The sequence below is a fragment of the Fundulus heteroclitus genome, unplaced genomic scaffold, assembly GCF_011125445.2.
Source record: "Fundulus heteroclitus isolate FHET01 unplaced genomic scaffold, MU-UCD_Fhet_4.1 scaffold_60, whole genome shotgun sequence".
Lineage (NCBI taxonomy): Eukaryota > Metazoa > Chordata > Actinopteri > Cyprinodontiformes > Fundulidae > Fundulus > Fundulus heteroclitus.
Window position 1 is genome coordinate 1842958 of NW_023397033.1, and position 27430 is coordinate 1870387.

General features: G+C 43.1%; 1 protein-coding gene across 6 annotated transcripts in view; it reads left to right on the forward strand.

Moving 5' to 3' along the window:
* The window catches only part of LOC105918954 (unconventional myosin-XVIIIa), a 188869-nt gene that overhangs the window by 10252 nt on the left and 151187 nt on the right, over window positions 1-27430 (forward strand). For all 6 annotated transcript variants that reach the window (XM_036133281.1, XM_036133278.1, XM_036133279.1 and 3 more), the window contains exon 2: window positions 312-1407. In XM_036133281.1, the coding sequence (XP_035989174.1) occupies window positions 388-1407 (1020 nt within the window). In that variant the 5' untranslated portion in view covers window positions 312-387. The remainder of the gene's footprint in view (window positions 1-311; window positions 1408-27430) is intronic.

The following is a 27430-nucleotide window of genomic DNA, read 5'->3' on the forward strand; positions in this document are numbered from 1 at the left end:
TTTATTTCCTTCAGGTATGGTTCATGGTTTTTAAATAGTAAAATTATAGTTCGGTTTGACCCATTCCGTTCATGGTGGTCCTTAATATGAATGTTGCCACTCTTCAGTTTAACTTTTTCCTGGACTTCCACAGAGAGAACCGACTTGTTTCTTCTCACATCACAATTCAGCCCTACTCTGCTCCGGTTGTACTAGGAAGGGGCAAAAAAAGTATGTTCAAAATGTAATGAATAAATCGATTGTACTGATATGTTGTCAGTATTGTTTTGTAATTAAGTTTCTTATGTTGTCCTTTCTGTCTCCCACTCCAGGGTTTTTTTTCCCCTTTTTGGAAACACCACTCCTGACTCGTGACTCAAACTCTCCTGGGAGATTTAGATAGTCGCCATGTTTAATTTGATTAAGAAGGACAAAGAGAGGGAAGGGAGCAGGAAAGAGAAGAAAGAGAAAAAAGAGAGGATGTCTGCGGCAGAGTTGCGCAGCCTGGAAGAGATGAGCATGCGGCGGGGCTTTTTTAATCTGAAGAGGGAGGCTAAGCGGGACTCTAAGAACAAAGTGGAGATCTCCAACCCAATTCCTATCAAAGTGGCCTGCACCAATGAGCTTTCCCTCACAGATATTGAGTCAGACGAGTTCAGCAACCGCAGCAGCGTGGTCCTGGACGACCAGCTAAGCATCGCCAGCTCCACCGATGACTGGAAAGGTGAGGGTGGAGGAGGCCAGGACGGACACCGCGGCTCTGTGCGGGATCGGGTGGCTCACTTTGGTTCACTTGCCAAGCAGAACTCCTCACAGGTGGGGCAGATGATGAAACGCTTCTCCTTCTCGCAGAGGAGCAAGGAGGAGACCCCATCAGAGGGCTCCACGCCTTCTGGGCAGAATTCTGCAGCTCCCTCACCGCAGGTAGAGAACAAGGTTTTCAACTTGCTTCGCAAGCACAGCCAAAGACTTCAACCAGATGCAGCGGACGCCAAAAAAGCTTCCATCCCTGAACTGGTTGATAAGACGTTTCCTGCACCTTTACTGCTGCCTGCTGTGGTTGCACCAAGTGTCCCAGAAACACGGGAGCTGGAGCTGCAGAGGCGCAGCACTGGCGACTTTGGGTTTTCTCTGCGTCGCACCACTATGCTCGATCGCAACCCTGATGGAGGAGTCTACAGACGCATGGTCCACTTCGCTGAGCCTGGTGCTGGCACCAAGGACTTGGCCCTTGGACTCGTGCCTGGCGACAGGCTGGTGGAGATAAATGGCCTGAACGTGGAAAACAAGAGCCGTGACGAGATAGTGGAGATGATCCGTCAGTCAGGAGACACAGTTAGGCTGAAGGTTCAACCCATCCTGGAGCTGAGCGAGCTGAGCCACTGCTGGTTGAGGAACATGGAGGGGCTACGCAGGGAGACCAGACATGTAAGCAGCTTTGTTCTACTACGAGTTACCACCTGGTGACATCGCATTAGGAAAAAGTAGAAAGCTCTGTAGAACTACTGTAGGAGGGATCTTGGAGCTTTTAATGAGTATATGTGTGTATATATATATATATATATATATATATATATATATATATATATATATATATATATATATATATATATATATATATATATATATATACACACACCACCAAGTGGAGAAATGTTGAGCACATAGGAGCCTTGTTTGTCGCATAAAGTGATGCATCGTGGTGACATTTGGTGCTTTTTGGGCATCAGTGAAGTTGAGGTGCCAACTATTGTTGATAAGGACGTTCCTTTTTTCGTAACCAGTTTGTTGTAACCTTATGCTATCAGAACTTATGCCCCACAGTTTTTGTCAGTTCACATGGTGATTTTCTTTTTCTTGGTTGGGACTACCAAGAGCAAGACGAGGCATACCGTTGTTCTTTCTGTCTCCCACTCCAGGGCATTTTCCCTTTTGGGCTGACCAGATAACGACCAAAGGTGGTTTAAGTGATCGTGCTTAAGTGCTGCTTGTAAAGACTTTGATGCAGTCAACTGGTTCCCTTATATAGGAAATATTTGACCAATCTGTATAATCTGACCCAATCTGTATAATCTGATTGAACTTGACTTTGTAAAGTGCCTTGAGATGACATGTTTCATGAATTGGCGCTATATAAATAAAATTTAATTGAATTGAAAAGTTGAATGTGACAGCTTTAGGGGTTAAACCCCCTTAATGCACTTTAAAAAAAATTATATTTGAAAATTTATGATTTGTTGCTCAACCAGTATATTTAATTTGTGCTGATCACATGAAGCACCCCTTTAAATTTTATTTGTATACGGGTTGTGTTAGAGAATAATAACGAACAATCCGTTTTATATAATCCTCTTTACATCTGCTTTACATATCTCACATTACTACAGCTAAGAGTGTAAAAAAGACAAAAATTATGTAGAATTAAATAAAAGAGATGGGATTAAAATAAAGTTAGGTTTAAAGTCTTGAGCAGCAGGGAAGTTTACCTTTTATGGTTATCTCTCATGAATATCATAAATGCAGTGAATATGAAACCTGCACAGTTGCACATTTGTTGTCAGGATGGGATTTTTCCTCTGAACACAATCTAAATTAATTCAATTTTATTTATATATTGCCAATTCACAACACGTCATTTACTGTTTTTCTAACTTTTGTGTATTTGTACCACGACCTGGGAGAATAGGGTGTGTGGTGAGTGCAGGTGGATATACAGCATCCCCTCTTCATTAGTAGGTGCATTATTAGGTGGAGTGTCTGCAGCTTTGTGCCTTACGGTGGGAACGTGTGCTCGTGACAGCGCGCCTGCTGTGACTTTGTGCTTGTCTCTTTGTCAGGTTGGGTTTTGGCCTGCCACCTCTCCTGTAACATCTCAGGTCTCCAATAATTGTTGCCCTCCCCCCCCCCCCCCCCCCCCCCCGTTAAAATTGCCGGTGGGTTGGTGGTTCTCGGTGTCCGGGGCTGAGTGTTTGGGTGTGTGCTGGCTCACTGGAGTTGCTTGGCGGGGTCTGGACCCCCTGGCTCTGTCGGGGCTCTGCTGGGATGTGGTGTGTTTTGTCTCGGCTCTCTGGGTCCATGGCTGGATGGCCTGTGCTGGAGCTGCCTGCCGGCGCAGCCTACGTGCCATCGCTGCAGCCCCCTGGGGCTTCAGCGTTGTAAATTTCCTCTGCTCTTCTTTAGGATGGGAGACGAGCCTATCCCTGTGTTGGACCTTCAGCGCCCGTCCTGGCTCCTCAAAACCACAGTGGAGCATTTTCTTGTGGACAGACCTTACACTCTCACAAACATCTGTATCTATACAGATACACCCTATAATTAGCCTTGGCTGTCACTAAATACATCTTCAGATCAATCATCTTTAGATTAACTCATTAATCGATAACTTGAATACCTGGTTCAGAGTAGTGCATTCAGGTGATACATTTAAATGAATCTTAAAAGTACTTAATTAGGGATTTAACTTGGCAGTTTTTCTTTGTGTTTACCTTAACACTTTTCTGGTTCACACCATCAGGTGTTCCTGTTTTCATAAAGTGGGACTGAGTCAGCATGAGCTAAAGCACTCTGGCTCCTGTGCTGTAATGGGTGACTGTGCAGTCTACGCTGAGATTTTGATGATGCAAGCAATGACACAGCAAACAAGTTTTTGCTCATAGTGTTTGTTCTGTGGAAATATCCCAATCTGCCCCTGACTGAGTACAAGACTTGCTTTGTGTCACATGAGACACAGCTCTCATGATGTCCATGCAGCACACTGAGGACTGCTTTGCCCTGGTTATGAGTGAATGAAACGGAGAGCAGGGGACGCTGCTGAGGACCTTTTATCGTTTTTGTGGTGGCATCAGCCATCATCTGTGGTGTGGTTTGGAAAGATAAGCTCATCAGGAAGTGGCAGGTGTGTTCTAGGATGCCCCCTGGACTCTGTGCAAGTGGTGGGAGACAGGAATCTAGCTGTTGGACTGTGTCTCCCACCATGGAGCTGTTGCAGAGCTGGAGAGCTTCTTCAGTAACAGAGCTGCATCCTAGATGCTCAAAGGAGCATTATCGCAGGTCCTTCTCCCCACCAGCTGTTAGACTTTAGAGCCATCACTGCACATCAATAAGTGTGTATATCTCTGCTGCTGTCACACAGCTTAGTCTGTTGCTGGTTTCTTTCTCGCATAAATATACATAGAAGTTATGCACATTGTTAAAAATAAATTCTCTAAACAGTTGGACACTAATTCCATTTTTTGAGTGTACTATTTTTAATAATATTTAAAATGTTTTCTTTTGCTGAGCATGTTTCCTACTCTACAGTCTGTTATTCTTATTGTTTTGCTGTTTGTATCTGCATCCTATCTTTCGTGTTTCACTTTGCTGCTGGAACACTTAAATTTCCCCAATGTGGGACAGTGAAAGATGTTTGATTCTAGTCTAAAAACAATAATTTCTCTTGTATACTTTAACAAATAATGCCAGAGAGCTAATTCTAAGCTAACAGTCATATCTCAGTTCTGAGTATAAAAAAACTAGAAAAGAAAACATTACTTTCTACAAAGTGTAAAAAAAAAAAAAGTACAAACATTGTCCTGTCAGCTCCTTATGCAAGATGATACAGTGACATCCATGTATTTTTAAGCTATCAAATGAAATGTGCTTCTTTTAAACATATCAACCTTTTGTCTATTCACTCTTCCAGCAGGTTGGTGTCTGTCTACACAAACATGAATATAGCACACAGACAGGATCCTGCCATTCTTCTAAGCTGTGATGTGTGCAGACAGGAAATTCCTAATAAAGCATTTTAAACTTGATTGTTGAAATAAGACAATAAAAGGTTTATTATTAGCCCAAGCTGGGATACACTAAAGTTTTTTCCTGGCCACAGATTTTATTAAAGAAATTTAGTCTGTTTTACAGGTTTTTTTAGTGTCACGGATTTAAGTGCAACTAAGTCAGTTACAATGAATCTAAATATTTGGGTGTCTGAATTGTGTTGTAGTTCAATCAACATACAGTATGTCAGCAGAAATTATTATTTTATGACATCACTGATGTCTAGGTTTAGGCCTGTTTAAGTTGAACATAGGTCTATCTGTCTGTCTATCTATCTATCTATCTATCTATCTATCTATCTATCTATCTATCTATCTATCTATCTATCTATCTATCTATCTATCTGTCTGTCTGTCTGTCTGTCTGTCTGTCTGTCTGTCTGTCTGTCTGTCTGTCTGTCTGTCTGTCTGTCTGTCTGTCTGTCTATCTATTTATCGATCTGTCTTACCCCGTTTACACTACCGCCTTTTAACTGTGCCGAGACCAGTCCGAGCGTAAATGGATCGCAAACTGAACTGAACCGAGCCAGAAACAACCAGACCGCGCTAAATGCAGACCAGTTCCATGTGTGGGCTCGGCCCGGTTTTTCGCTGGCTTGGTTCTCTAATAACAAAGAGCGCATGAGCAGACCGCGTAATCTCCTTACAGCCAGCTGACATTTCAGACATAAAAAATACTAGCTTCCCTACCGTGACACACGATTTCCAGTGATGATTCTGCTTAACAGTGTGATGAACCTCAACGTCTGTCGTTGTTTACTGCGTCTGTAAATCCTGATTAGACGTTCGTTTGTCTTATCCACTTCCCAAAAGCCGACTCTATCAAGTAAATTCACCAAAAGTTGCCGTCTTCGCCTGACTCTCCGCAAACAATGAACTATAACCAAGCATAACTTCCTGAATGTTACGGGCGCCACCATTTTGATTTGCTTGATTTCCTCCTTCAATCCTGGAGAGCAGTAGTACTGCAGATCATCACTAGGAGGCGAGTAAACCAAGGAACCGAGATAGCGTGACGTGTAAACGGTCATCAGAACCAATACGTGGCTTGGTTAACTGATCCAAGCTCGGTCCGAGCTCAGCATGGTTCGGTTTAACAATGGTAGTGGAAAATTGGGCTTATCTATCTATCTATCTATCTATCTATCTATCTATCTATCTATCTATCTATCTATCTATCTATCTATCTGTCTGTCTGTCTGTCTGTCTGTCTGTCTGTCTGTCTGTCTGTCTGTCTGTCTGTCTGTCTGTCTGTCTGTCTGTCTGTCTGTCTGTCTGTCTGTCTGTCTGTCTGTCTGTCTGTCTGTCTGTCTATCTATCTATCTATCTATCTATCTATCTATCTATCTCTCTATATATATATATATATATATCTTTTTGCAAGTGGGAGGATGAGCGTCTCCACTATTGTGTGAGGCTTCTTCTGCTTTGCAATAAGCTCTGCTAACATGTAACTAGCCTCCGTTGCCTTTTCAGACACTTTCACACAATCCAACAAACGGACTTGCTGGCTCTGGTTCAAATACCGCGTTCTTTTAAAGTTTCTTTCAATATGAAATGGATGTTTGGTTTCCAAGTGCCTCTTAAGCTTGCTTGGAACCATGGTAGCATTAGCTAACTTCTCCCGACAGAGGACGCACTTGGGCTGAGGACAGTTAACGTCCCCAGTCCAACTGAAGCCGTAAGAAAGATAACTTTCACAATACTGTCTGCTGACAGTTCTTTTCCTCTTTTCTTTCGGTGGTAGGTTGTCGGTAGTCCCTGCATTGGTAGTTGGTGGTCCATTTTGCCTCTTTGTTTTGTGTTTAAGGTTGTCCGGCAGCCTCTGATGCCTCTTGGGCTTATAATTTCAGCCTGTGCAACGGCGCAAACAGTGAAATATGGACCTGTCTTTGAGGATCTTTTTTTAAATAACTGTTAAGTATAGAGTTTACATTATGAATGAGTGCATAAGAAGTACTAATATAGTACATTAAAAATAAGTATTTTTGTGTAGTTTTATATTACCATAAGATTATTACAAATGTATGGTTGTCACAAAATCCCACGGCACACTGTTTGGGAGCCAATGTATTAGAGTAAGCTCTTTGTCAGCTGTTTCTCATATTTATCATAGCAGTTTGTTAAAAATGTGCATTTCAGATATTTGGGATAAAGCTTTGATTCAGAGATGCCTTTTTATTATTATTTTATGACACTAAAAACATATCAAGATAAACACCGTTTATCAGCATTTAGCTTAAAAATATTGAGATATTATTTTTGGTCCATACTACCCAGCCTTACTTCAACATCAGTTGCTCCAAGGATTTCATGACCACAGACATCAATTCTACAGGCCTTTAGTCATTAAATCATTGGTGCGTTTCTTGGGGACCGGAATGATGGTTTGGTGTTCCAAGCAGGAAGGAACCTGGCACAAATCCAGAGACTCATTAAATATTTGAGTGAAGTTGGGGGACAGTTGGTCATAAGTCAAGGTCACTGTATATAGTTGATGTGCCCTTGACGCAATTTTGATTGACTGGTCTCTCCTGAGTAGCTTCAGCACTACTGCATGTTGAACTGATGTTATCTACTCCCTCTGTTTAACTCCAGATGAGACCGATATGAGACTTACACTTTTTTTACACTTTTACCTCTAAATGATGTGAAATTTGAAGCAGGAATGAAGTTAGAAGTGATATAAAAGTAGGATCCTATTTTACTTGTCTTAACAGGTTTAGTAGAAGCGACTGGAGAGTAGTTGCTTCCTTTTTTTTTTTTTTTTCTTTCTGGTATTTATGGAATCTGCTCTGGAACAAATAGGCCACTTCCTGACCCTGTCCAGCTAACGTTTTCTTGTGAAGGAAGTGTAATAAAGTTCTGAGGATGCAGGAAATGGAGGAGGGGAAAAAGCTTAATGCTTGGGAATGTGGTTTATATAAAGGATCAGTTCTAAAACTCACATTTTTTGTCTGTAAAAATAATATATACCTTTGAAATTCATTGAGATTTTTATGCCATTCTATCAATATATGGGCCTAATTCTACTACTAATAATAAACGTCTTTATTGTCACTACAACATACATTCCAATGAAATGTGTCCTCTGCATTTAACCTATCCCTTAGGGAGCAGTAGTGCCGGGGAGGATTCTGGGGGCTCAGCGACCCAGAGTGGTAGTCTGTGGGATTCTGAAGTTAAAAAAGAGACACTTTGGTATTGGTTCCGTTTTCTTCAGTGGTGCAATCTCTATTTTTCTATGTGAAGTTCCTTTTTTGAGAATCAGAATGTGAAATATTGAATGTGTGAAGATACAGTACTGTTACACAGACAGACACTTATAGTCTGTATGCAGACTGCTCCCTCCTGGTTGGGGATCAGTCTCAGTGCCAATGCATTCATTGGGCTTCCATGAAGAGAATAACATGCAATGCTGAATATATGTTTAGGAAAATATACTGTTAAAAATATCGTAAAGAGGAAACTTTTTTTTACCATAAGACGAGGCACTTTAATTTATTAATTTACTTATTTTTTTTAAGTTAGTTTGAAGTTAGCCTGTTCTTTGCTTATTGTGTAAAACCATTAGCGGCAATCATTTTGTTAAATTTTCATTGTTTACAATGGCAGTGCTGCCATCTTGTTTTACAAGCATGTTTCACAGCTTGTATTTAGTTGCATTTCATCAGGTCCAGTGTTTTAAGTGGGCGGATACGGACCGAGTACTGGTCTGTACCTGCACTAAATTTTACCCCTCAGGGTACCGGGACTTTTTTCTAACGTGCTCCGCATACTGGAACTTCAGTGACGTGCGGTAAGGTTCATAGCTGGTGAGGCACCAGAGTCAGATTTACAAATATATACACTCTACAGAGTAGACTCATTGCAAAGTGCTGAAGGAGACTGATTGAGCCAAATCAATTCACCAAGATACATGGAAAAAAATATTATACTAAATTATTTGTTATTTGATTGGTAACAGTTTATGAGTTATGATGGATTTCTGGATTTGTAACACATTCTAAAACTATAACACACATTACGCACATTTCATTACAAAAACAAAACATGAATAGTTATCGCTGTCTTACCTCTACTTATAAATGAAGTCCATTCTGCGCTCTTTCTGAACAAAAATATCGGTCACTTTCCGGTAACAGTCCTTAAAAGTATTTATCTTCTTCAGTTTTAAAAGTCTCTCAGTCTCAATGGAGCTCACTGCAAGGGAGGAAAGCTTTACTTGATCAGTCCTGTTTCGGCTGTATGTTTAGAGTCTTTTTAGTGCTTTACTTGTTTAGCATTACCACTGATCTCTATTATCCACTGGATTGCTAATAGCCCGCTGTTAGAACGAGTCGCTGTGAAGCCACCAGCCGCCATATCGGTGCTCCCTATTTTCCTCCAGTAACTATGGAATATGTGTGCTACAGCATCGAATAACGAGGATTTTCTCATGTTCAGGGCGGGGGGGGGGGGGGCTTAAAACTTTTAAAATGTCAAATGCCATATACTTTTATGTTATGTACTAAAGCTATCAAGTACTGAGAAAGTCATGTGCTGAAATATTTTGCATGTTATTTATTATATATATATATATATATATATATATATATATATATATATATATATATATATATATATATATATATATATAAATATCTCCTTCCTCAGGAAACAGAAACTGACTGGAATTCCACAAAACTGCTAATAAATCTTTACAGAGCGACCATAGGAAGTGTGTTATGTCTTAGCATAACTGTATGGTATGGAAGCTGCACAGTTCAGGAAGGACCTAGCACAGGTGTAGATAACAGCTTAGGGGATTGTGGGATGCTGTCTACAGGATCTAGACTCAGTTTATACAGAACAAGTCCAAAGAAGGGTCAGACGGATCTTCTTTGATCCCACCCACACAGGCAATGAGCTGTTTGCACCTCTCCCATCAGGTAAATGCTTCAGAAGCCTCAAAGACAAAAGAAATAAGCTTAGAAACAGCTTCTTCCCAAGAGCTGTGAGAGCTATCGCTCCCTGATTGGAGACTGTGGTCCAACACACTGTTACTGCTGCGGTTTCTCAGCAGAGTGCGATAGAGACCCCTGCTGAAAGTTTGTCCATCAAATGTTCATCCCGTTAAAACCATGTGTTACAATCCATCTAATGTTAAACATGTTAAAGTTCATCATATGCTACAATCACTTTATTGTTATATCCTATTTTGCACACTCCTCTCTCATGAATATCTAAATGCATATTTCTGTTAATGAAGCCTCAAATCATTGCACAAAAGTACCTTATTACCTCTATTTATTTGTGATTCATGAAGGACAACTAACGCATGTAACATGGCTCATCGCTTGCCAAGGGACTGATATCAAAGCCTCGGACACAAACCTTTAATCGTTTTTATCTTTTGCACGCTATGATGCGGGGAAAAAACTGAACACATTGTTTATTGTCTGTTGTTCTTTATGTGTACTCTTAGCCGGAGTGTCCTGAAATAAATTTCACCACGGTAACACGCAGTGACAATAAAGAATCTTTGAATCTTGAGCATTGTCTGTAGACGAAAACGAGATGTGCGACAAGCCGAGACTCTCTACTTTCACTCCAACTGCCACCTGGCCCCTCTTTCACTTCTCACTCGTCACCTTCTATGCACATATTTGTAAAGGATTAATACGCAACAAAACAGCATCACCTTTTGGAGGAACATTTCTAGTGAAGAAGTAAGTAACTCATAAATTTCTAATGCTGTTGGCACGAGAACATTGTGATCTGCTCTGACTGTGGCATTTTAGAGCACGGAGGTTAGGGTTAGGGTAGGGTTAGGGTAACCCTAACATACCCTAATCCTAACCCCTAACCCTAGCCCCCCTCTGATCTCCAGCTGGCCAGCTGCCACTGCTGTGCGTGTGTTCATTCCCATGGAAAATCATGTAGCCGCATAAAAATAATTACCATCACTATGTGTACAGCATCTAACTGTACATAAAACAAAGTCCATACACTGCAAGTCAGTGTTTTTTTCCATTGAATTAAAGAAGATGTTGTCTTGTTGTGACACGTTTATTAATTCTCCGCGGAGAGACGGAGGCATATTTCAGCCGGTTTTACTCACGGTGTCTGTAGCGCGACAGTGCAAGTGCTTCTCTTTGTAACTCGTGTTTAATTTAGAGCCCAAATGAACGACTTAATGTTCAGAAACAAGCGTCTTTAGAAAAAACAAGAAGTCCAAAGTCGTTATAAGAAGCGGACTTGGCAACAGTGCCTGGAATCCGTCCAGCTGCTAATACTAGGGATGCATGTTATCAATTTGGGAGTTATTCTAAAGGTGAGTGATCTTATCGATCAACTAACAATTAGTTGATAAGCGTCCAGAGCTTTCTCTGCTTTGAGGTGATGAAAACTATGGTTAAAAAAGAAAGAAAAGAAAATTATGGTTGTGATCATATTTAAAAAATCTGCACACCCAAATCGATTTTACAATATTTATAAATTGTATTAAATATTTTGGTCCAAGGTTGAATAATTTTTGGCTATTTATGACCAGCACGTCTTTGACCTCTGAACTTCTGACTGGCTATGCTAGCGGCACTCGGTTGTGTACCTTCTCTCAGCATCTTAGCTTCAAATGTCTAAATATGGCTCAAAAACGTAGAAGTGCAGATGACTCATCAACGGGGTCCAAAAAGAAAAGGCAATACCTCGATTGTTACTTGGACTTTGGTTTTATGGAGGGACCGGACAAATCCAGACCAGAATGTGTAATTTGTGGTGAGAAGCTAGCTAATGACAGCATGAAGCCGAGCAAACTGAAACGACATCAGGAGACCAGACACTATGAAACTATTGGTGAAGCTCGGGAATATTTTGAGAGGAAAAAGCAGTTTGCACTATCAAGAAGATCAGGTGACATCAGAAAAGTTTTTGAGAGAATAGGGGGCGACTTACACAGAGCCACTGAGGCGTCTTTTGAATGCGCACTATTAATTGCTAAGGCAAAAAAGCCGCACAATATCAGAGAGCAGCTCATCAAGCCAGCCTGCATAAAAATTGTGGAGAGGATGTGTGGCCCACACGCGGTGGACAAAGTTAAAAGTGTCCCACTCTCGGATAACACCATCAAGGACAGAATCGACAAAATGGCTGGAGATTGCCAAAACCAGCTCCACACCCGCCTGAAAGAAAAGGCTCCTGGATGCGTGATTTTCCACTGCATGCTACATCGCCAGGCATTGGCTAGTAAAAAGCTATCAGAAGACCTCAGCGACACACCATCAACTGTAGTTAAAGTTGTAAACTTAATCAAAGCTCGCCCTTCTAATAAAAGACTTTTTGCCCAGCTGTGCGAGGACGAAGCGCATCAAACACTGCTGCTATAAACCGAGGTGAGGTGGTTGTCGCGTGGACTCGTGCTTGTGCGTTTTATTGCGCTACAAGAAAAAATAAAAGAATTCATCCAAGATCACAATCGGCCACTCTTTGAACAACTGACTGACGCGTTTTGGTTCAAAGCGGCTTATCTGGCAGACATATTCACTTTGTTCAATGAAACAAACAAGCGGATGCAGGGGACAGAATCGAACATCATGCTTTGCAAAAACGCCCTGGATGCTTTTGTGCGCACACATTAATCTTCTCCGCGATGAGATTCAGAGCCGCTTTGCCGACATGGACCAGTATTCATCCAGAGAATCGTGGGTGTTGAACCCCTACGTTTCCACCCTGAAGGACGTAGAATACATCGGCTGTGAAGATGAGCTTTGTGACCTTGAAGCTGATTCTGTGTCCAAAAGATATTTCCAGGAAAACGGATTTAAAAAGTTCTGGGTTGCCAAAGGACACACTGTCGCTCCCACACTGGCCAAACACACAACAACCAGGGTTATTCTCCCATTTAGCACTACATACCTGTCTGAAGCAGCATTCAGCGCGCTATTAACAATAAAAACTAAAGTCAGAAACAGACTCGATGTTCACCAGGACTTTAGACTGGCTATCACAACAATCAAACCTGACATCGCATCCCTGGTCAAAAATATGCAAGCTCAAGGTACCCATTAGTAACTGAACAAATAAGAAGTAAAAAAAGTTTAGTACTGGTTTCTGAAACTGTTGTATAATTTAATTTTTTAAGCCAGTAGTTGTGTGTGTATAATCACATAGGACTGTTTTTTTTTTTTTAGTTTTTACTTTATGCATGTTTGTAAATTAGAACTGGAAAATATATTGAAAATGTGGACATGCTGATGAAAGTTAAGCTTAGGTTTGAAGTTTATATGTTAGCTCTCTTTTTTGGAGTTTGTAGTTAATTTCTGTGCACTGTACACCCGTTGACATAAAAAATACATTATTAATCAAAAATAATAAGAACAAAATGACATAGCTGCCATTTATTCTTTATTTTTCAAATAAATAAATGTTCATTACAAATCACTTTTGATACATTTGTGCGGGCCTGTGTAAGGCTTGGGGGGGGGGGCTTGGCTTGTCTTGGACTTCAGCAGGGGGGGCTTCAAGAAATAAAGGTTAGAACACCCTTAGAACACACTTAGAACACCTTATCAGTAAATTGGATGGAACAAACTTTCATCTAATAAACTATTATTATTTGTCATTATCTACATATTAATAATTGTATGATTGTTAAAGAAGTTTATGTGCTCAGTTCCTCGACTATTTAAGTGGTGGATCAGGACTCAGCCCGCGAGCCCAGTGCTGCTGGCGTTTCCACACATTGAAACAAAACAAATGTCAGATATTGTAGCGACGAGTAACAGAGTAATGAGGTCATAACAGGATTGAAGCTGTGTGTGAATAGAATTCAGGGAATTGTTTTAGAACAATTTCAGAGAAGAAAAAAATATATTAAAAACATATTTTATCCTGCTTTATAAATCAGGGCGGGAAACATTAACAATGAGGGAAAAGGCTTCTCTGCTCTCTTTGGTCTGACTGCAGGTAAGTTTCAGGACGAGGCAGCTGTCTGTCTGTCTGTCTGGGAGACAGGGCTTGGAGAAGCTTGTAGAAGTGCTTGGCTCTCCAAAGACAATAACTCCAGAGTGATTGTTACTTTGACGGGAAGTCACCAGTAACAGAAGAAAGTTGCAAGATTTTTCGCTAGTCGCTTTTTTGAAAAAAGTCACTGGATTGGTCTGAAAGGTTGCAAAGTATAATGAGACATTCGCAAAATTAGCAGCAGTGACCAGTTCCCTCCTCAGATTAGAAGTGTTCCCACCACTGGCCTTGTTCTTCCCCTCACAAATATTGCAGTGAACGTTCATTTGCTGCGCATTCTGAAAAGCGGAGACAGCGTTTCTGTCAGCCTTGCTTTGTTAACTGGACCAGCGGCTATTGACGTCATCATGCTTTTGAGCGTGCAATGCTGTGTTCATGTTCGGCATGGAAAATCGCCCACTCTTCTACTCCCTCAGTGTGACAGTGATGCGTTTAGCGTTTACCAAAACTTGTTACCGTTTGATTTTACGTGAATTGGTACCTGGTAGTACTGATGGTATTCGGTCGGTACCTATAAAAGTAACGAATTCGGTACCCATCCCTAGCCAACATCAATGACTCCATGTTGTCTCAGGTCCTGTGTCACTGTGGTGCTCTCGTGCCATGTCAGTTCTTGCATATTACTTTTTCTTTTGGTGTTGTGAAGCACAACGGGCTCCCTATGTTTTGAGGACTTGGTTTGAACCGTGTTTTCTGTGTCGTCATTTGTAGAATTTACTAAAAAGCAGCTTTTGAAAATAACACCTGAGCTCTGCCTCTGCATTCATTTACATCACTCTGTAGCCAGTCAGCATCAGTGTTGGGCACGTTACTTTGAAAAAGTAATTAGTTATAGTTACTAGTTACTTCTCCCAAAAAGTAACTGAGTTACTGAGTTACTCCACTATAAAAGTAACTAGTTACCAGTAAAATTAACTATTGCGTTACTTTTTTGTTTCTGGCTTTTTAAATTATTTTTTTACAAATTTTTTGCTGCCATGTCCATTCAATGCCCCCCCCCCCCACACTCCCCCTTTTGTGTTGAACAGTGAAGTGTGGTGAAAGCAGCTTTAATTCTCCATCACATAACTTTTATATCCCGCTTGCATTGACTTTTTCAACAGTTTTCTCTTGCGGTTTTCAGCAGCAACGGCATTGTTTCTTATGGTTTAATATTGTCCATATGCCTTCTTTAAATATTTCTAATTCTACTCGCAGGACATGCGCAATTCCAAACTTATTTCCTGTCAATTGCCATGGTGAATCACGTTATTTGTGTTCCAGTGATCGGGATTTTTTTCATGCTCACGTTCAAAGGTTGGTCGGGCACTGTGTTTAGTTACCTGACTAATATCATTTGTTCTGAAAACGGACATGCTGAGAATGACAAAGGGAGGAAGAGCTGCTCAGAGTTGCAGCTTTCTACTCAGTGTAGATCAGCCGTTTTTTCTGAAACGAGGCTCAGAACAAAGACATAGGGCCCAACCTGCCCGACCATAAAGGCATCTGCCCAACCCATTAATCAGCGGTGCGCTCCGATCAGCACCTGGTGCTCACTGAGCCGGGCCGTGGTACACCGTCACAACAGAGTTGCAAAATGGTTTAAAAAACTTGGTTTATTATTATTTTGTTTACAGTTCAGCTTGGATTTTATTCACTGTGCAGCATAGCTTTGCTGTGCGCGCTGAATCCAGATGCTGTGCGCGAATGCACACGCGTGCAGTTTAGAAGGAACATAAACAGTTTGGCGCGTCAGTCAGTTCGAAACAGTTCCTGTATCGGTCACGTAGTGCATACGCGCATCGACACAGGTTTTGCTCTACGAGCCTGACTTATGCGCCGACGCATCGGTGTTGCCGGACCCATGTTCTTGTCCTTTTCGCTTTTTAACTCAAAATAATGTGCGTACCTCCAAGAATCAAACGCTGTCTTCTCGGCCATCTTGCCGGGGTACAAACACAAGTAGCTTACACACACAGGTGCGCGCGCACGCACACACACACACACACACACACACACACACACACACACACACACACACACACACACACACACACACAGAGGCAAGGAGCAGGGTACAGACGCAAGCAGCCGCATCTGACTAAATGCAGAAAAGCAGGGACTTCACTTTCCTTATCGAGGGAAATTTCTTAAAGTAATGGAGTAACGAGTGCTTATTTTGGAAAATAACGGAGTTACTGATTACTGAATTCGCAAAACTAACGCGTTAGATTACTCAGTACTGAAAAAAAACTAATAAGAGTGCTCTAACGCGTTACTTATAAAGCGTTACCCCCAACACTGGTCAGCATTGATGACGGCCAGCAGGTGAGGTAAATGGCTCCGTGACATTGCGAGTGTCTGTAAGTGTTGAATCACTTGTGTCGCATTAATCACGCTACACAACAAAATCGATGATGAAATTTGTTGTCAGCGCTTTTAATTGGCAAGTTTTATCAATTTTTATCATTTTGTTGTTACACCCCTAGTCACATCCCCTCCACTGCACAGAGCTATCATTAAAGATCCAGATTGCCAGTGACAGCAGTTCTGAACTGATTCTTTGTGCTGCCCTTCATTTTAATGACAATGGCAGCTTTTTACATAACGCAGGTGACCCAGAACATTTTTCAGAGGCAACTGTGTGTGCCGAGCTGTCAGGAATGTTACTGTTGCACTCAGTTACTGTAGGGTTTAGTGGTGTTTTGTGGTCACGGACCCACAAGACTAACAAAAGAACTACAGTCATGGCCAAAAGTATTGAGAATGATTCAAATGTTAATATTTACAAAGTCTACTGCTTCAGTTTTTATATCGACAATTTGCATATACTCCAGAATGTTATGAAGAGTGATCAGCGTAACAGCAATTAATTGCAAAGTCAATATTTGCCTAGAAAATGAACTTTATCCCCCAAAACACATTTCAACATCATTGCAGCCCTGCCTCGGCAAGATGGCGCTGCGCAGGCAGCAGCCAGTCACATCGGCGGTATCCCTTCTTTTCCTACTTTCTCCTTTTTATTGTGTTTTCTGGATTGCTTGTATATTTTTGAATACCGGATCGGGTATTCTGAGCCTAGATGCCCTGAAGAAACCAACTTTTGGGACTCTAGTGATTATATTTTTGTTACTTTCGGCACATTTCGATGCCGCGAGTGGAGACCCCTTTGTCCGCAACTCCGAGCGTCCCTTGATCTACACGAGGAACCAGCTTCTCGGACTACGTGACTCCTCGCGCTGCGGCCCCGTTCATCACCACGCTGAGAAACTATACATCCCCGCAGAAATACGGAGGAGGCGGAGAGGATGTCGGGGCGGTAGGACGAAGCGGAGGAAAGGTTATTTACCATCGGTTGTCACTGGAAACGTTAGATCTTTACGGAACAAGACCGAGGAACTCACAGCACTAACCCGTTTCCAGAGTATGTACAGAGACGCTAGCATTATGTGCTTCACGGAGACGTGGTTAGATGGATCTGTCCCGGACTCAGTGATCTCCCTTGACGGCTTTAAACTTATCCGCACGGACAGAACTTTTGCGGGGAGCGGAAAAAAGAGAGGGGGAGGGCTGGCGGTGTTTGTGAATGAGAGGTGGTGTAACGCGGCGCATGTTCACGTGAAGCAGCAGATATGCTGCTCGGATGTTGAACTTCTCGCAGTGAGCTTAAGACCTTATTACTTGCCGAGAGAGTTCGGCCACGTGATCGTGCTCTGTGTTTACATCCCTCCCTCCGCGGACGCCGCCGCCGCCGCGTGTGAGCGGATCCACGCCGCTGTAAACAATCTGCAAACACAGCACCCCCGCGCTTTACTGCTGATCACAGGGGATTTCAACCATGCCTCCCTCCGTTCCACCCTCCCCACGCTCACCCAGTACGTCACGTGTAAAACAAGGGACAATAAAACGCTGGACCTTTTTTATGCTACCGTTAAGGACGCTTACACCTCCGCCCCCCTCCCCCCTCTGGGACGCTCAGACCACAACCTCGTCTATCTGCTCCCCCATTACATTCCACTGGTGAGGAGACAAAAGGCACAGAAGAAGTCAGTGAAAGTTTGGTCAGACGAAGCCAGTGAGAAACTGAAGGACTGTTTCAGAACCACAGACTGGAGCATGTTCCAAAGCTCTCATGGAGATGACATCAACAGCCTGACTGAATGCATCACTGACTACATGAACTTCTGTGTGGAGAGCATCGTGCCATCACGACGGCTACGATGCTCTCCAAACAACCCCCGCTGGGTGACCCCTGAGCTGAGAGTCCTGAACCAGAAGAAGAGGGCTTTCTACTCAGGGGACAGAGAGGAGCATCGTAGAGTCCAGCGGGAGCTCCATTGGAGGATCAGGGCAGCAAAGAAGGACTATGGGAAAAAGATGGAGGAGCAGCTGGTGCAGAACAACGTCAGAGATGTGTGGAGAGGTCTGAAGAACATCTCCGGCTTCGGGCAGAGGACCAGCAGGGGTGCAGACGGAGACACCAAGTTTGCAGATGAGTTGAACACATTCTTCACTCGGTTTGACTCCCCCCACACTGGCCCCCTCCCTGCCGTCAACTCTCCACACTTCTCCAACCACCAGCCCTCCAGTGACCTACCATCCCCCCCACCGCCACTCCTATCAACGACTGACCCATCCACACCTCCGGTCCTACCTTCCTCCCCCCTCACAGTCACACCAATGCAGGTGAGAGGACAGCTGACGAGGCTGAAACAAAGGAAAGCCTCAGAACCGGACGGCATCCCCCCCAGGCTACTGAGGACCTGTGCAGATGAGCTCTGTGAAGTCCTCAGCTACATCTACAACCTGAGCCTCAGCCTGGGGGTGGTGCCTTCAGACCAGTCTCCCTGACCTCCCACCTGATGAAGACCATGGAGCGCCTCATCCTAGCCCACCTGCGCACCGTGGTGAGCCCCACCCTGGACCCGCTTCAGTTTGCCTACCAGCCCAACATCGGAGTAGAGGATGCCATCATCTACCTGCTGCAGCGGGCGCTCACCCACCTGGAGACCACCGGGAGCGCTGTGAGAGTCATGTTCTTTGACTTGTCCAGCGCTTTCAACACCATCAGACCGGTGCTGCTGAGGGGGAAGCTGGAGGACGCTGGGGTGGACAAACATCTAGCTGACTGGACCATGGACTACCTCACTAACCGCCCTCAGTACGTGCGGCTGAACGGCTGTCAGTCAGAGGTGGCACTCTGCAGCACCGGGGACCCCCAGGGCACCGTCCTGTCTCCGTTTCTCTTCACCCTTTACACCTCAGACTTCATCTACAACACGGACAGCTGCCACCTTCAGAAGTTCTCTGACGACTCGGCCATTGTGGGCTGTGTGTCTGAGGGGAACGAGCTGGAGTACCGGTCGGTCATCATGGACTTTGTGGACTGGTGTGAGAAGAACCACCTGTGCTTAAACACCAGTAAGACCAAGGAGATGGTGATCGACTTTATGAGAAGACCCCCACCTCACTCACCTGTGAACATCCAGGGGCAGGACATAGAAACTGTGGAGAGTTTCAAATACCTGGGTATTCACGTCAACAATAAGCTGGACTGGACTCATAACACCGACGCTCTGTATAAGAAGGGCCAGAGCCGGCTCCACCTCCTGAGGAGGTTGTGGTCCTTTGGAGTGAGCAGGCCTCTGCTAAAAACTTTCTATGACTCTGTGGTGGCCTCAGCCCTCCTCTATGCTGTCGTCTGCTGGGCTCCTGGCAGTGCAGAGCGGGACAGAAAGAGACTGAACAAGCTGGTGAGGATGGCCACTTCTGTCCTAGGCTGCACTCTGGACTCAGTGGAGGAAGTGGCTGAGAGGAGGGTGTTGTCCAAGTTCACATCCATCATGGACAACACCTTCAACCCCCTGCACCAGACTGTAGAGGAGCTGAGCAGCTCCTTTAGTGCAAGACTTAGACATCCTGTCTGTAAAAAGGAGCACTACCGCAGGTCATTCATTCCTGCTGCTATCAGATTTTACAATGCTGCACTGTAACTGCAACTGTGACCATAACTGTAATAATTAATGTGCAATAACCAAGGTGCAATAATCTATTTAATACACTGTCCTACAACCCGTGCAATAATCCTGATGTAGTGACTTCTGCTGCTATCAACACCTGAACATAAGTCAGTACACATGTATGTATGTATACATATGCACGTATATACGCGTAGGTACGTATGTATGTAGGCGCATAGATATATGTATATATTTAAGTATATATATATATATATATATATATATATATTCATATATATATACCACTAAGAATGTAAATGAGACATTTACATTCCTATTTCCTTTTTTGTATTCTTATTTTTTTGGTATTCTTTTTGACCCATTGTATATATGAAGATTCACTGTATATAACTGAATGCACCTTCCCTACTCTGCACCTTCTTGTATGAGCCGATGTGACGAGTGAATTTCTCCATTGTGAGATCAATAAAGACTATCTTATCTTATCTTAAAAGGACCAGCTAACATTGTTTCAGTGATTGCTCCATTAACACAGGTGTGGGTGGTGATGAGGACAGGGCTGGAGATCAATCTGTCATGATTAAGTAAGAATGACACCACTGGACACTTTAAAAAGAGGCTGGTGCTTGGCATCATTGTTTCTCTTCTGTGAACCATGGTTATCTCTAAAGAAACACATGCAGTCATCATTGCACCGCACAAAAATGGCCTAACAAGAAAGGGAATCGCAGCTAGAAAGATTGCACCTCAGTCAACAATCTATCGCATCATCAAGAACTTCAAGGAGAAAGGATCCATTGTTGCCAAAAAGGCTCCAGGGCGCCCAAGAAAGACCAGCAAGCGCCAGGACCGTCTCTTAAAAGTGTTTTAGCTGCGGGATCGGGCTACCAGCAGTGCAGAGCTTGTTCAGGAATGGCAGCAGGCAGGTGTGAGTGCATCTGCACGCACTGTGAGGCGGAGACTCTTGGAGCAAGGCCTGGTCTCAAGGAGGGCAGCAAAGAAGCCACTTCTCTCCAGAAAAAAACATCAGGGACAGACTGATATTCGGCAAAAGGTACAGGGAGTGGACTGTTGAGGACTGGGGTAAAGTCATTTTCTCTAATGAATCCTCTTCCCGATTGTTTGGGACATCTGGAAAACAGCTTGTTCGGAGAAGACGAGGTGAGCACTACCACCAGTCTTGTCTCAAGCCAACTGTAAAGCATCCTGAAACCATTCATGTGTGGGGTTGCTTCTCAGCCTAGGAAGTCGGCTCTCTCACAGTCTTACCTAAAAACACAGCGATGAATAAAGAATGGTACCAGAATGTCCTCAGAGAGCAACTTCTCCCAACCGTCCCAGAGCAGTTTGGTGATGAACAATGCCTTTTCCAGCATGATGGAGCACCTTGCCATAAAGCAAAGGTGATATCTAACTGGCTCAGGGAACAAAACATAGAGATTTTGGGTCCATGGCCTGGAACCTCCCCTGATCTTAATCCCATTGAAAACTTGTGGTCAATCATCAAGAGACGGGTGGAAAAACGAAAACCTAGGAATTCTGATAAAATGCAAGCATTGATTGTGCAAGAATGGACAGCTATCAGTCAGGATTTGGTCCAGAAGTTGAGCGCATGCCAGGGAGAATTGCAGAGGTCCTGAAGAAGAGGGGTCAACACTACAAATATTGACTTGCTGCATTAACTCATTCTAACTTTCATTAAAAGCTTTTGTTACTCATGATATGATTGCAATTGTGTTTCTGTACATATGTGACAACATCTGACATACACACATTAAAACCAGAGGGCAGCAGATCATGTGAAAATATAATGTACATGACTGTACCGAGAATTGCCGATATCAGTGAAAGTAATACTGTATTTTTCGGACTATAAGGCGCAATTAAATTCCTAAATTTTTCTCAAAAGTTGATGGTGCACCTTATAATCTGGTAGGCCTTATATATGATTACTGAACAATTTCATGTGGAACAATGCACTCAGAAATCTGTTCAAATGTGTAAGTATGACTTTGGTAAGCAATGAAGCAGCCCCCCTCATTGGATATTCGGAGCATTACAGTACACTGTGTCACTACCTTTTTCCTACAACACTGCTTGAGCCACATCACATTTCTTATCTTCACTTGAATAATGCCACCTTTACTTCAACTTAAAATATATAGATATATTATATATAATTAATATAATGTGAGGTTAGCTCAAAATATATACCTACAAGAAAATCAGTGTCAACTAATTTTGTTTGACCAATGGGTGTCATAGAGGCAAATGCTGACAAGGATGAATGAACACATCAGTTATTTCAAAAACTCACACCATCCCATCATTAACTGCATATGTTCAATATAGCTAATGAATATTTTAGTTGGTAAAGAATAAACATAACAATAGTTTATAACTAGACCTTACCTGTTTAAAAAAACATTTTTACATTTCATCTCAATTTGCTGCCACGTCCTTTTGGTGTCTGTTGTGTTGCACCTAGACACATGAATAATGCCACCTACCCCCGTTTTTGGATGTTAAATGTGTCGTGTGAGAATACATTCTTTAATTGTACTTCAAATAACACTCGCACATTGACTTGTTCAGAATTTCTCTGCTGCTAGCTAATTTTTTTAAGCAGCGACAGCTTTGTTTGTTTTTGTTAGTTAGCGACCCCATGAGGGATTAAGCAGGTCAGAAAATGGATGGATGGATGGACATCTTGATATTCTCCATATGCTGTCCTCAAAGATTTCTAATTCCATTAGCGAGAAATGCTCACTTTGAGGCTTCTTATTTCCTGCCGTTGCCATGGTGAATTCTGTTATCTGTGGTCCATTGATGAGGGTGTCAGGATTTGGGTTTTTGTTTATTTTGCTTTTGGACTTTTCTTATGTAGCCTGTCACTTTTCCGCCACCAGCCACTACCCATTCAGCTCAGTCTACCTCCAGCCACCACCCTGCTTTAGATCACCTCCATCTGTTGCCACTAAAGCTACGTTCACACTGCAGGCCTTAATGCTCAATTCCGATTTTTTTGTGAAATCTGATTGAAATCTGAATTTTTTGCATGGCCGTTCACATTTCCAAATATATGCGACTTGTATGTGATGTTTTGCCAGAAGCTGTTTGAATATGCTTATTATCTAATTATAATTTGGTATTATCATTTAAGTAATAAGTAATTCAACTCAAAATTTAGCTGTAACAAAATATAGTTCAAATAGTGGTGATAACAGGCTAGAAGCTTGTAATGATTTATACTACTAATGCATTAATTAATTAGCTGTTGTGAACTCATTTATGCTGGAATAAATGATCTGGTCGGATTTTAACCGAAGAGGTTTATCCGGCAGACTGTGAGAACCCCAATATAACTGCAATTAGAGTTTAAATCCTTATTCCTTATCACCAATCCAATGATAATGTCTCTGTGTTAATATCAGATGTTAACTCCGATAGGAGGTTAGCTCTGAATTCTGAATAACCATGCAACTCTGAATTGAAATGGACACAAACATTTACTATTACACAGTTGTCGTTTATTAAACCAAAAGTAATTTCCTGTTACAGTAATTCTGTGATTCAACAACCTTGGAAATCTTACTCACTACTAAACTAAACATGCAAAATATATATGTGGAAATAAGAGAACAAAAAAAAAAACAATGGATTAAAATGAGCGGTAGCAAATCTAAGTCCAGCTCACGGTTGTTTAAAGGTATACTATGCAACCAGGGTTGATTTTCCAGCGAGGCTCCCCCCAGAGGGCGAAAGTAAAAGTGCACTGTTGTAAAGATGCTCAGCTGTTCTGGTTTCTCCGTCAAGCCAGGCGTGGTTGTTTTGAGCTTAGCAGACAGGCGAACGCAACGAAAAGTAAAAAAAAACGGCAGTACAAACAATGACTAACACAGTGAAAGTATGAACATCAGGGTTTCCCGCAGCGCTATCTTGGCGAGGCGGCCGCCTCGCCAAAGTCACGCTACCGCCTCGCCAACATTCAAAAAACAAAAAACAAAAAAAAAAAAATGATAATAATAATAATAATAAAAAAAAATATAAAACATACCTCGCGGTTCTTTGTTGTTGCTTTTGCGCGTGCATATAGTGAATGGCAGGGCAAAAACACATGGAGTTCTTGCCGTAAAGCAAGACCGACTCTCGCGGTCTTGCACGAGACTTCTGAGCCTGTGTGTGCGGGCCGAGGGCTCTTGCAATTGCAAGTGCGGTATTTCCCCCACAAACCACCAGGGCGGCCGACAAAACCTTTGTTCGACCTGAAATGACTCATTTAATCATCCAAAACGGAATGGAACACATTAATTAACTGAAAAATGTTGCATAGTATGCCTTTAACACCACCTTCAAAACATCGGCATTTGACGTAGCAGCATTGACAGACATAATAGCTTTGAGAGTCCCACTGGACGCTTTGATGTTTTACAAAAGCTAGTTCAGCTAAGCTACCTACAGTTCAGTCATACGACACCCTCCCAAGATGGCGACTACGATGACGTATGCTCTGCACCCTTGCGTGATGCGTGAGGGGAGGCCCTAATAACGTAACCACGCTTACGTTAAGGGTGTAATACCTCGCTCCGAGAGGGCGCGGCTAACTTATGAGTTTAAAGGAAAATGGCAAACTAAGTTTCACACAAAAAGATTGCCTCAACTGATAAGGAGAGCAGAGAGAGAGAGGGAAAGATGGAAGAAGATGGAAAAAGAGTTACAGAAGGACCCGCGGCGGGATCTTTACGAATCACAAATCAAACACAGCAAAAATCAATTGTAAAAAGGCATGCACACACATAGAAAGATATTCAACGGTTAAAAACACTCCGCCTTGGAGTAAAAAGCATTTAGCTAAGTTCCTACACCTGCCCAGGCACTTCTGAAACACCCTGTGGGTGAAAAAGAAATAAAAGGGGAGAACCCCGTTACTTTGAGGTGCCTCGGGGCTGTTGGGGAGCGCTCCGAGTAATGCGACTTCTTGAAGGCGTCCTGACGGCTCAGTTGTAGGCAGGAGCGGGCGCCAGCGAGACCGGGATGAGAAAGTTCCTTCGCACAAACAAAAGCGGGGTCCTCTTTAGATCACTGGGAGATAAAGCCGCTCTCAGTCTTTGATCAAAGGGAAATCAAAAGTACTTCTTTAAGTCGACCTCCTGTTCTATATCAGCAGAGCAGGGAATGGAATTGCGTCGTTAATCTTCGGTACAGCAAAGAGTTATCGAGCATGTGGCGTGGGGGGGGGGGGGTAATCCACGGAGCAGCTGCGTGCCTTCCTTGTCTGGCAGAATGCCAAGAAGAAGGGAGATTGCCGTGTTTTGCTGGGTTTTATATCTTTCCCTAGCAACGTTATCTCTCCGCTCTGTTGTTAGGGCGGCGGCCATTTTTGGGCCGTGTTGCATGATGGGAGTTGGTGGCCATTTTGACCACATTGCATCATGGGAAATGCAGCCTGTCATGTCCCGTCACGTCTGAATTGGCATTACAGTGATCTCCTATGTGAACTGAATTCATTCAACTTAAGTGTCCTGCATGCGCAGTAGAGGACGCGATGACGTCACACGTAGCAAGCGTCCTCAGTGTTTGCGGAAGTAAACATGGATTATAATGCTGGCGCGCATTTTGCGGTCATTAACTTATTTTCTAACCAGAGCTTTCTCTCCATTGACTGCTCTCCTCATTGTAGTCTGCTATGAGTGTTGTTTTTCTTTCCGCTTCTGCATAGTAGGACGCAGAATAGTGACGTTTGTCGAGTATCGGTGACGTACAGGTCGGATAAATGCGACCTGGCCGTACAGACACAGGTCGCATTTGAAAAGATCAGATACATATCTGATTCAGGACCACATATCCAAGTGGCCGGGGTCGCATTTGAAAAAATCCGATCTGTGTTGTTCAGACTGTCATGAAAAAATCAGATCCAGGTCGCTTATGGGCAAAAAAATTGGAAGTCAGTCACTCCAGGCTGCAGTGTGAACGTAGCCTAATTAGATTCAACTCTGGTCACCTGTACATCTGCTTACATATACCTGCCTCATCCTTGCCAGAGCATCGCTCATATCTCACCGCTCACTCTCTTCATTGTTTTTCCGCCCTGTGTGTTGTGCCCTTCGCTATGGGACATTTTATGATCCAGCTGGACTGCACTGCTAGAGGATGGCCTGTTCTGCGTGCTGCAGTTCTGCCTGTTTTACCCCGTGAGTTCCAGCCATTTGCTCTTCCTGTTCTGGTGGCTTCCTGGCATACACTGTCTGGTCTCCTGCTCATCTTTGCCTGCCTGCTTATTCACCCGAGACTCGTCTGCCAAGACTGTCACTATTTGCCTGCCTCATCCTCCATTGTTCATCCTTCCAATAAACCTTTTAAATTGTATCTCTGTATCCGGCTGAATATCGGGTTCACCTGCAGTAAATCATAACAGAGGGCTTCTTTCATGCTCGTCCTTGTGCTTTACTCAGGGTTGATGGGACGCTGAGTTTAGTTACCTGATTGATATAGCCTGTTCTGAAACTGAAAATGCTAAGTATGACAGAGTGAGGTAGAACTAGTCAGAGTAGCTGCTTTCAACTCAGGGTAGATTGGCTATTCTTTCTGAAATGGGGCCCTGGAAGTAGGAAACAACTTGTGAATCAACAACAACAAATCTTGTTGAGTGATAGATTATGCTCTTATGTCTGTATTCCACAAAGCAACGTTGTCTGGAGGAACCTGTAGCGAAAAACTCCTCAGTAATGTTTGTCTGATTGTCAGCATGTACCTTATGCTGTTCCTTTCTTATCCTTCTGTGTATTAGTGAAAGACATGAGGATATTTTCAGACATTAACCCACTTTGAGTCAGATTAGCTTTGACTAAAGGTGCATTCACATTGGCGCAACAATGTCGCCACTTTTGCTTGCTGTCGCTTGCCTGGCATTATTGCCAACCATTCGCACAGCGAGTAACAAGCCAGAAATACAGTATATGGCACTATCTAGTGATGCTTTCACTTAACTGCCACTCCAGCCTCGCCACTCACTTTTCTCCAGCCTTGCTCCTTCCTGGGCTTGTCTCTGTAGTAATAACTGGTTGAGTCATACAACTCAGGCCGACCACAGACCGCCAACATCAGCTTGTCTTCCATGTTGAATGAAAACTGCGTTGTGTCCCCCGCAGTTCTTCATCCCACGTCACAGCCACATCTAGCTCCTGATTGGTTATTGCGGCGCGACAAGACAAAAAAGTTCCGCTTTTTGAACTGTTGCTTTGCATCCATCGCAGGTGTTGTGTCGCTCTGACTTCACTTCAATCACCAAAATTATACTTTTTTGCATCGCTAGAATTGCCTCCGTAGTCTCGCTTATCGTCGCTTTGTGACACGTCGCTCCCATGTGGCACCTGTGCATAGGGACATCCTGTAAATCTGTCGCTCGTCCTACCACATTTGCGTCCAATGTGAACGTACCTTAACAGTTGGTGCATTTTTTTCACCTATTCCTTCTGTCCCTGTCTAACCCCACCCCTTCTGTACACTATTTCCTGTTGTCTGGTCCTAATCAACCAGAGCCTTTCAGTCCAGCTGCCTTAATCAGTCATTATTTCTGTTCTTTGTCCTGCCCCATAACTATCATGACATTGACTAGGAAGCTGGTTGAGGCTTTAGGTCACTACAAGTGTTTAAATCTGCACAACCCTCCTC